This window comes from Chlamydomonas reinhardtii, chromosome 3, assembly GCF_000002595.2.
Source record: "Chlamydomonas reinhardtii strain CC-503 cw92 mt+ chromosome 3, whole genome shotgun sequence".
NCBI lineage: Eukaryota > Viridiplantae > Chlorophyta > Chlorophyceae > Chlamydomonadales > Chlamydomonadaceae > Chlamydomonas > Chlamydomonas reinhardtii.
The window spans coordinates 1,531,780-1,541,196 of record NC_057006.1 but is presented as its reverse complement, the minus strand read 5'-3'; the positions used below and the strand labels follow the sequence as shown (position 1 = coordinate 1,541,196).

At 60.7% G+C, this 9,417-nt stretch overlaps 2 protein-coding genes across 2 annotated transcripts; both read left to right on the top strand.

Annotated features, from left to right (window-relative positions):
- Positions 1-2,293: 2,293 nt before the first annotated feature.
- Positions 2,294-5,789, top strand: CHLRE_03g152250v5 (uncharacterized protein). Its single transcript, XM_043060531.1, has 6 exons — positions 2,294-2,626; positions 2,737-3,053; positions 3,230-3,488; positions 3,658-3,892; positions 4,065-4,320; positions 4,519-5,789. The coding sequence occupies exons 2-6, from the start codon at positions 2,802-2,804 to the stop codon at positions 4,804-4,806; spliced, it is 1,290 nt and encodes a 429-aa protein (XP_042925660.1). The 5' UTR covers positions 2,294-2,626; positions 2,737-2,801; the 3' UTR covers positions 4,807-5,789.
- Positions 5,790-5,843: 54 nt separating this feature from the next.
- CHLRE_03g152200v5 (uncharacterized protein) lies at positions 5,844-9,409 on the top strand. The gene is made up of 7 exons (XM_001697436.2): positions 5,844-6,081; positions 6,373-6,416; positions 7,151-7,273; positions 7,442-7,700; positions 7,885-8,311; positions 8,462-8,717; positions 8,907-9,409. The coding sequence occupies exons 1-7, from the start codon at positions 6,069-6,071 to the stop codon at positions 9,282-9,284; spliced, it is 1,500 nt and encodes a 499-aa protein (XP_001697488.2). The 5' UTR covers positions 5,844-6,068; the 3' UTR covers positions 9,285-9,409.
- Positions 9,410-9,417: the final 8 nt, after the last annotated feature.

Sequence of the window (9,417 nt, the reverse complement as noted above, 5' to 3'; positions counted from 1 at the left end):
GCCTCGCCCCGCCCCGCCCCCCCCCCCGGCCCGTTCCCGCGTGGCTTCCGTTCTCCTTTCCATCAGCCTCTAACGACGTCCCAGATTCTGGCCATGTCTACGCGGCTGTCCTCCGCATAGTAAGCGTGCATGTCTATGGAATACAACATGGGGTGGGCGGTGTGGGGTGCCGCCAGCCCCCTCTCCCTCTCCGCCGGTCGGGGATACTGTACTGGTGATCCCGCCTCACTAACACCACCGCCAGCCTGCCCAAGCCGGGATGTAATTGCTCCGTATCATGGCTGCATGGACCCTCGTGTGGGATGGCTCGTCGGATCGCGCAGGCGCAAGGCCACGTGCCTGCGGGTGGTGTTACATTGACCACCGTGCGTCTTGGCTGACTGATCAGTACACGATCCATGCCGTCGACCGTATGATAAGGTCGACGCCAGGCTGTAACCTTATGCATATGCAATTTATCCCATGTAGGATGGAGGGTCGAGCAATAGGGCTTGCTGATTCCGTCTGCCGGCGGCATGGCTTGCGACTGTTTGTGCATGTGGCATGGGCGGTGAACCACCTGAATGGACATACCCAAACTCCCACCCATCAGGTGGATGGACTGCCCATGACTAGGGCCTAGCCATGAGTGTATGTGATTTATCTCATGGACATGGAGGGCCGTGGAGTATGGCTGGGTGATTCCGTCGGGTGGGGTCATGGCAGGGGTCAAGCCGTGGATCTGGCATGGGTGCCGCACCAGGCCCATGCACATACCACGCTCCAGCCCCTCGCCCGCATGCAAAGGTCAACGCCCGGCCCTAACCTCTTGCAAATGGACTTGACCATATGTAAGATGGACGGCCGTGCAGTATGGCTGGGTGATTCCGTCGGGTGGGGTCATGGCAGGGGTCAAGCCGTGGATCTGGCATGGGTGCCGCACCAGGCCCATGCACATACCACGCTCCAGCCGCTCGCCCGCATGCAAAGGTCAACGCCCGGCCCTAACCTCTTGCAAATGGACTTGACCATATGTAAGATGGACGGCCGTGCAGTATGGCTGGGTGATTCCGTCGGGTGGGGTCATGGCAGGGGTCAAGCCGTGGATCTGGCATGGGTGCCGCACCAGGCCCATGCCCAGACCACGCTCCAGCCCCTCGCCCGCATGCAAAGGTCAACGCCCGGCCCTAACCTCTTGCATATGGACTTGACCATATGTAAGATGGACGGCCGTGCAGTATGGCTGGGTGATTCCATGGAATGGGGTGCTTTAAACAGGCTTTCACCCGCACCCAGTGCCAGAGGACCCGCCCCCACGCACACCCCACACATACTAGCCAGGCGTGCGCCATGTCTGCGCCCGCTCTCATGGACATCCATCGCTTGCCGCTACCCATGGACGGTCAGGCCACCTGCTTGCTGCTGTTTTGCGCCTGACAGATCAGGTTGATCGCCGGCTGTGCCACACGCACAAACGCTCGCAACCCCACCCGCCGGCACGGGCCTTGCGCCTGCCCACTACGTCGAGCCTCCCCCCTCGTGTGGGGCGCGCATGATGTGGCAGGATTACACCGCGGCGAGCGTGGGCTGGGGGGGGGTTGAGGCGGGACGGCTGGTACAGCGTGCACGACATGCCCCATGCTGGTCCGTCCACCCGGCACGAGCCTTGCGCCTATCCATGACCACGGGTCTCCCTACACTAGGGACCCATACAGGCCGTGCATGATACGGCAGGATTACGCCGCGGCGAGCGTAGACTGGGCAGCAGGCGCGGGCTACTGGGCGGCGGAGGGGGAGGGGGAGGGGGCTGGCGGCACCCTCCCCGCCTCATGCCCTGTTGTGTTCCACAACCACGCACGCTTACTATGCGGAGAACAGCCACGTAGGCATGGCCAGAATCTGTGACGTCGTTAGAGGCTGATGGAAAGGAGAACGGAAGCCGCGCGGGAACGGGGCGGGGGGGGGCGGGGCGAGGAGTGGCGAGGCGACCGGCAGGCCCGGGAAACGGCGTGGCGAATTCGCTGGCGCCATCGCTATCGATGGTATTTCCACTGCAAGCGTACGGAAATGATGTTTAACACTACGACATTTTCTATAGGAAACAAATTTCCCACTAGATCAGTGGAAAGTTACCTCCCACTGGCTTAGTGGAAACCACTGTGACGATTAGATGGGTTAGGGCACTTTTAGTCGTGCGGCGACTCGCATAACTGACAGCGAGGCAAGGCAGAAATGGTTAAGTACACAACATACCCCGCATGCACTGTGGCTTATCAAGAATGTGCTACGGTGTATATACGACCACCTGCGATCTGACTCGTCAACGACGTTGGTGCCATGAGCTGTTTCAAGCCTGAATGAAAGGCCATAAGCCTACTGATACTTGTTCAATGGAAGGCGGGCCTTCCAGGTGCAAGCAGATCTACGAAGTTGAGAAGCCGCATGGGATTGGTCCCACTTCCTCGTCACATGAAGACGCGTGGCATACATTGCAGGTTATTCTCAGTATATCGATATCATTTTACAAGCTGCACTGAAGTACTAAGATCGGTTCGCGCAAGAATGCGTCTATATACGCGACCGCTCGGAGCGCTGTTGGTGGCGTCCTTGCTTGTGGCAACATTAGCCCAGTCTGGACCTGGTGGAGGTAAGCGCTGCGACGTTCTCTGTCGCATGTTGGCTGCTAGCGCGGCAGCATGTGAACGCGCAGAAGCTGACGATGTAAGAGCTGACGCACGTCAATTTCAACAAATGCAGGTCAGGGCGGCCAGGGAGGGCGGGGGGAAGGTGAAGGCAACCAGTTCCCACGCCCGCCTGCTCCCATGGGCAGCAGCCCGCGCCCCGACGACAGCGGTCCCGGCCCTCAGGGTGGCCCCGGTGGGCCAGGCCAAGGTCAAGGCCAAGGCCAAGGTCAGGGTCAGGGACAGGGCCAAGGCCAAGGTCAGGGTCAGGGACAGGGCGGCAAGCCTGATGACAGCAACCGCCCCCGCGGCGACGCCGATCGCCCACGCAACTGGGGCGCGCCCAACGACCGCGGCGAGACGGAGTTCGATGACCGCAAGTCGCCACGCAAGGTTTGTGTGCTCCTACACGGCTAAGACACCTGTACGTACATCGGAGGCTTCGGTTACACCGGTACAGGCAGGGTTGGCACGCGTGCCACCCTACAGCACGCTTACCCAACAACACGCTTACCCATCGTGCCGCCCGCCACCTTCCTGCCCCCGCTTTCCACCCCACCCAAACGCAGATTGGCTTCCTGGGCAAGTCGCCCAACGTGCGCATCTACCCCAACTACTCCGACCCCTCCATCTACCTGCAACTGCGCTTCGGCCGCGTGGCGGAGCTGGACGCAGCCGGCCGCCCTGTGCCCGGCCACGTCATCCCCTCCATGGCGCAGGTGGGCGCAGTCAACTTCACCAGCGCCAACATCACCCTCAACAGCACCAATGGCGTCATGGTGAACATGTCCAGTGTCAACGTGACCCTGCTTCCCTTCGACCGGCCTGGTGAGTCGTAGCCTCGTGCGACTCTACGCCACCCAGTTGACGGCGCGCGGCGCCATACAGTGCCCTCCTTGCCACGGCTTCACCATCACCGTATGCGTAACCCCAGCCTTGCCATCATGCTAATCCATCTTCACGTGTCTGAAATTTTGACCTCGTTTCTCGTTTCCAGGCTTCTTCCCGGACTGCCGCCCGCCCCCCGCCAACGGCTCGGATGACGGCGGCTCGGACGGCGGCGCGCGCCCGCCCCGCTCGCCCATGCCACCCAAGCCCGCCGGCTCCCGCCGCCTGCTGCAGACGACGCCTGCGCCGCCGCCACCGCCGCCGCGTGTGGACATCTCGCTGCTGTTCGGCCTGGATGATGACTACTCAGTGGCCTATGGGAACGAGACCGTGTATGTGCCCAAGTGAGTAATGGCAGGGCCTGCTTGCTTGGGTCCAACAGCCACTAGTGCTTTTCGCAGGCCTCTCCTTGGACTGGATTGAACGCGCACTTGGAGGGTCACAGATGTTTGTGATACGCGCCTCCGGGCCATCTACCAGCACTGAAACGCCACAACGATGCACTTGCGTGTGCAGGAACGGCCTCAAGTGGAGTGTCTCGGTGCGCGACTGGCCCTGGTGCAACCTCACCAACACACTGGCAGTGTCGCTGGACCTCTTCCTCGCCAACAACGCCACCGCCAACTACACCAGCGCCAACGGCGCGGGCGGCGCCTCGGGGCTGCGCATTTCTCTGGGTGATGCCTACACCGCCTCGCTGGCCTTCCTGCCGTACGCCCTGGAGTCCCCAAACGGCACCACCCGCATGCCCATAAACCTTTCCGTCAACAAGGTGGGTCTGCCCGTCAAGGCCGAGTGTAGGCTCTGTTGCGTGTTGCGTGCTGTCTTGGTTTTCAGCAGGGATCTTTCACGCACACTGGCGCGCAAGAGTCTGTAACCATACATCACCACCGCCGCGCCGTTCTTCACACAGTGTGACTTGCTTAACCCCACCGTCTCCTTTGCCCGCTTCCTCCCACCCGCACCGCAGGCCAACGCGACCGATGAGGACCCTGCCCGCACCACCCTGATGATGAAGCTTCCCAACCCCCAGAATTACAACAAGACCAGCCTCTTTTACGACCCCACCCAGACGACCACCTCGGCCTACCTTACCACAAATGACACCAGTAATGTCGACATTGCGTCCACCATCTCCGCCGCCATCTCCACCATTGCGTCGCCTCCCCCCAGTCCCCCGGGCGGCTCAGCGTCGGGCGTGCGTGTGAGCATGTGGGCGGCGCTTGGCACGGTGCTGCTGGGCGCCCTCATGCTGTAAGGCTGCTGTCTGGTGCGGGGTATGGCTGGCTGAGAGCTGGCGGAGGGAAGGCGGACCTGATTATGCAAAGGCGCCCCTATCTATTGCGCAACGCAGCAGTCGGCACAAACCATGTGCAGCATATGGAACTGCGTGTGTGTCACGCTTGGAGTGCTTTGCTGAAGATGATAAGCCATAGTTACGATATGAGGAAAGCAGCTTGCAGCGCGGATGTTCATGTTATTTATCCATATGCGTCGCTTGATGAAGCGTCGCTCGTATATTCATGGCACTGTACATCATTCCTTTCACCAGCTGCTGGATGTGTTGGTGATACCCAACACGCATGCCGAGCAAGCGGTCAAGACGTTGCTCGATCGGTGACAAGGGCCAGGGTGTTACCACTTGCTTGCACTGCATGATTAGGGAGCCGCGCGCGGAATGCAACTCGAGGCAGCATACAGCGTTATTCATGCATGTGTGTGCTTTTTTTAAGGTGAAGGTTTGGCTGCTGCGTAAGTTATACCAAGCCCGCATGGACGAGAGAAGCAACGGAAAGCGCCGAGAGTGTGCGTTTGGAAGATAGGCCTGCTGCGTTTTTGGGGCGCGCCATACTGAACAGTACATGCGTCCGGTTGTGGAGGGCAAACGTGGCTGGGGCAAACATGCGTGTGGGGCAAACGTGTTTGTGACTGTACGAATGTATATGCGGCTGGATGTCCCGTCGCGTCGACAGTGACCACGTCAGGGTGTGCGTGTGAGCCGGATGGGGCTAGGTCCAGCAGGCGGGAGTCAGTGAGTAACGCTTGTTAACATTTCGCCGTCGCGCACCAGCCCACCAGCCATTGGCGTAATTTGTGTCAAACCCGCCAAGCGCTGCCTTGCAATGCGTGCTGTGTGATAAGGAAAGTTACAGACTATTGCGTGCAGAAGGGCCCGTGGTAAGGGAGCATGAACACAGGCAGCATTCGATGGCCCCTGCGTGCGTGCACGCTCGGGTTGTCCTCGCTCTCATTGGATACCGCAGTCGTCATAAACACACACTTAATCAATCCTTGGAACCCAGTATGGAGCCAGCCAGTATTCGTACACTTTCCTAAGGTCCACCAGCCACACCTTAACACGCTGCGCCGTGATGCGTGTTTGTATGTCCTTGAACATAATGTTTGACGGGTCTGGGAATTTACCACACACTCTCGGGACTTCGCCAACATCCGCGACAAGGATCATTCTCAATTGCACGGCAGTCGCTGACCCGCATATTTACGCATGTGGGCGCCAAAATGCCAAACCAAGGTACGCCCACACTGGCCGAAACACGCACACGCTACGACTCCCAGAACCACAACTTGATAATTTTGTCCCCAGTTGCTTCTCTCCTTCGATACAACCGCGCAACGCCACATCTGCCCCCCCTCGTATCCTCCCTCCCCATGTCCCGCCTACTCGCTACCTCAAACCACTGAGGTGCTTGAAAAATACGCAACTTAGCTGCGTGGGCTGCAGGTGTATGGCGAATGCAGAATGCTGCTCATCCTCCCCCCTCTTGCCCTTCCCCTCCCGCCTTCATACCCCTCATGCCAGCAGGTAATCAAGCTGCGCGCGCGGGTGGCAACTTCAGCGGCAAGCCGGTGAGCGCTGCATATCCTCCCATCCAAAGCACACACATGCATACTAGCGCCATGCCCCCCGTGCCCTGGTGGCATCCGGCTTGGGAGCATCCGGCTCTGGCTGTTGCTGTTGCCGGTTACTTTGTGGTCCAGTAGTGTAAGTTCTGACTCTAAGTCCTATGGGTTGTTGCCGCCCGCCCAGCACGTCGGTTGAGCATAGTGCCAGCCAAGTAGCGGCATGCTGGGTGCACGTTGGGGCAGGGGAAAGTGGCATCTGGTGAGGAAGAAGGGCAAACGCAGGGGAACTAACCATGGGGGAGGCATGGGTTGGCGTGCCCCGGCCCCCGATCGGGCCGATCTGCTCTGCCAAGCGCCAGGTGCGGGCGATTACAGGATACGAGGTCGGACAGCTGGGGCTCCTGGCTGGGGCGACGGGCTCTACGTGCGCAGCGGAGCTAACGTCGCCGTACAGCAGCTAGCCTACGACGTGATATTCCAGAATACACAAGACAATTTGTCTTGCTCCTCCCTTACTTTGCGCGAGAACGTACGACTCGTAGAAAGGAAACTAGATCCGCCTCGTATTGACGTGAGCGGAGCTTTCATACAACCCGAAAAGTGAGCTCTGTATACATAAACTCATTTGCGAACAAACACATACTCGTGACACGCGCTATCTGAATCCCGTGATGTGTTCCCTCTTTCTTTTCGCTGTGCTTATCGCGGCGTGTTTGGCAGTGGCAACACCCGCCCAGACCTATAAGCCCTCAGCTGGACAGCAGCAGCGCGGCGACGCGGACCGGCCCCGGGAGTGGGGGGCCATGTCAAGCGAAGATGATGGCGAGGTGCAGTTCGACGACCGCAAGTCGCCCCGCAAGGTGCGCGCAAAAGGGCAAGCGCACTGGTGTCAGCGTAGCAATGCCATTGGCTGCCCCTGGTCATAGCTGGAGCCTTGCGTGTATGGAGTATCTGCCGTCTCGTGTCTTCCCAACCCGCCCCCTCCCGCCCACGCTTCCTCCCCCCCCCCCGCCGCCTCAACACTCCAGATTGGCTTCCTGGGCAAGTCGCCCAACGTGCGCATCTACCCCAACTACTCCGAACCCTCCATCTACCTGCAACTGCGCTTCGGCCGCGTGGCGGAGCTGGACGCAGCCGGCCGCCCTGTGCCCGGCCACGTCATCCCCTCCATGGCGCAGGTGGGCGCAGTCAACTTCACCAGCGCCAACATGACTGTCACGGACGCGGCGGGCAAGATCGTGAACTTGTCGTACGTCAACGTGACCCTGACTCCCTTCGACCGGCCTGGTGAGCAAACCAGAGCAAGTCACCGCAGATGGGAAGGGCGCCACGAACAGCCACGAACAAGAAGGTTTGGCAGCTGTGCGACAGGAACGGCGCGCACGGTCACGGCCCCCGCCCTATGCTGGGCGCCTGAGCCCACCTGAGTCCATCTGAGCCCCAGTGTGTTGCCCGCTGCGCCGCCCCGCAGACTTCTTCCCCGGCTGCATGCCGCCCCCAAATGACACGCTGGTTGGTGTGCCAGCCAATGAAACGCAGCAGAATCCCCTGCGCCCTCTGCACCAGCTGGACCAGCCCTCCGACAGGCCGCAGCTGCCCCCTGGCGCTTCCGCTCCCCCCACGCAGCCCCTGCCGTTTGCCCGCGGCGGCGGCTCTCGCCCTCAAGATGGCTCCCTCCCCCTGAACGGCTCTTTTCCCTTGAACGAGTCCCTGCCATTCGGTGGCACTTTGCCCTTAAGTGGATCACGCCCTGTGGACGGTCCCCTTCTGCCAAACGGTTACCTTCCCCTGAACGGATTCGGTGGTCTGCCTGCCGCCCGTGTCGACATCAGCATCCTGTTTGGACTGGATGAGGAGCTAACCATCATGTACGGCACAGCGGCCGTTGTCGTCCCCAAGTAAGTGCCGTACAGTTTATGGAGATGTGAAGGGCAGGGCACGCCAGGTGAAGGGTGACCCGCGCCCGCCACGCAAGTGTGCAAGCAAAGGCACGTACCGAGCCACCGCATGCCCTAAGCAACCCCTACGTAATCCTTCCACGTGTGCAGGAACGGCCTCAAGTGGAGTGTCTCGGTGCGCGACTGGCCCTGGTGCAACCTCACCAACACACTGGCGGTGTCGCTGGACCTCTTCCTCGCCAGCAACGCCACCGCCAACTACACCAGCGGGACCGGCAGCAACGGCGAGTCCACGCTGGCCCTTCCCCTGGCCGATGCCTACAACGCCTCCCTGGCATTCTTGCCGTACGCCCTGGAGTCCCAGGACGGCGGCATCAAGATGCCCATCAGCCTCACCATTGAACAGGTGGGCTGCCAGCAGATGTTGATGTGGGCTAGCAGTAGGTGTTCCTGAATGCTGGAGAGTGCGTCCGTGGGACTCCGCGCAAGGGGAGTACCGCCCGTGCGTGCACGCGGCTCCTGCATGAAATTGCGCGAAAAACACCGCACTCGGACGGAACCTTTTCTCGCTGCCGCATGCCGTGCTCCTTCACAGGGCAACGCCACGAATGGCAGCGCCAGCCACACCACCGTGCACATGCAGCTGCCCAACCCCCAGAACTACAACCAGACCAGCATCTACTACGACCCCACGAGCACCACGACCTCCGCGTACCTGGCCACAACCGACACCAGCAACATCGATGTCTCGAGCCTCGTGGCCACGACGCAATCAGCGACCGACACGTCCGCGACAAGCAGCAGCAGCAGCACGAGTAGTGGCCTGAGTGATGGCGCCAAGATTGGCATCATAGCGGGCTGCGCCGTGGGCGGTGCGTTTCTCATAGCGGGAGCGGTGGTGGCGGCGGTGGTAGCGAAACGACGGCGGGAGGGCTTCAATAAAGTGGTGGCCCTGGGCCCCGAGAGCGCGTAACTGGAACGCATCAGGCACCGGGCGCTAGCCTGACCCGTTTTGCGATTGTACTTAGGAGCGGACTGAACACGGTTGCTGTGCGTTGGATGTCAGCTGGGATATGCTGTCGAACTGTATAACATTGCAACTGGTT

What these genes read in the sequence shown, in the direction of transcription:
- CHLRE_03g152250v5 (XM_043060531.1), top strand. Translation starts at nt 2,802, where the DNA reads ATGGGCAGCAGCCCGCGCCCCGACGACAGCGGTCCCGGCCCTCAGGGT. An exon ending in GCTTCCCTTCGACCGGCCTG is followed by an intron (nt 3,489 to 3,657) that starts GTGAGTCGTAGC and finishes TCTCGTTTCCAG; the next exon opens with GCTTCTTCCCGGACTGCCGC. An exon ending in TAAACCTTTCCGTCAACAAG is followed by an intron (nt 4,321 to 4,518) that starts GTGGGTCTGCCC and finishes CCCGCACCGCAG; the next exon opens with GCCAACGCGACCGATGAGGA.
- CHLRE_03g152200v5 (XM_001697436.2), top strand. An exon ending in ACCGCAAGTCGCCCCGCAAG is followed by an intron (nt 7,274 to 7,441) that starts GTGCGCGCAAAA and finishes TCAACACTCCAG; the next exon opens with ATTGGCTTCCTGGGCAAGTC. An exon ending in GCGGCCGTTGTCGTCCCCAA is followed by an intron (nt 8,312 to 8,461) that starts GTAAGTGCCGTA and finishes CCACGTGTGCAG; the next exon opens with GAACGGCCTCAAGTGGAGTG.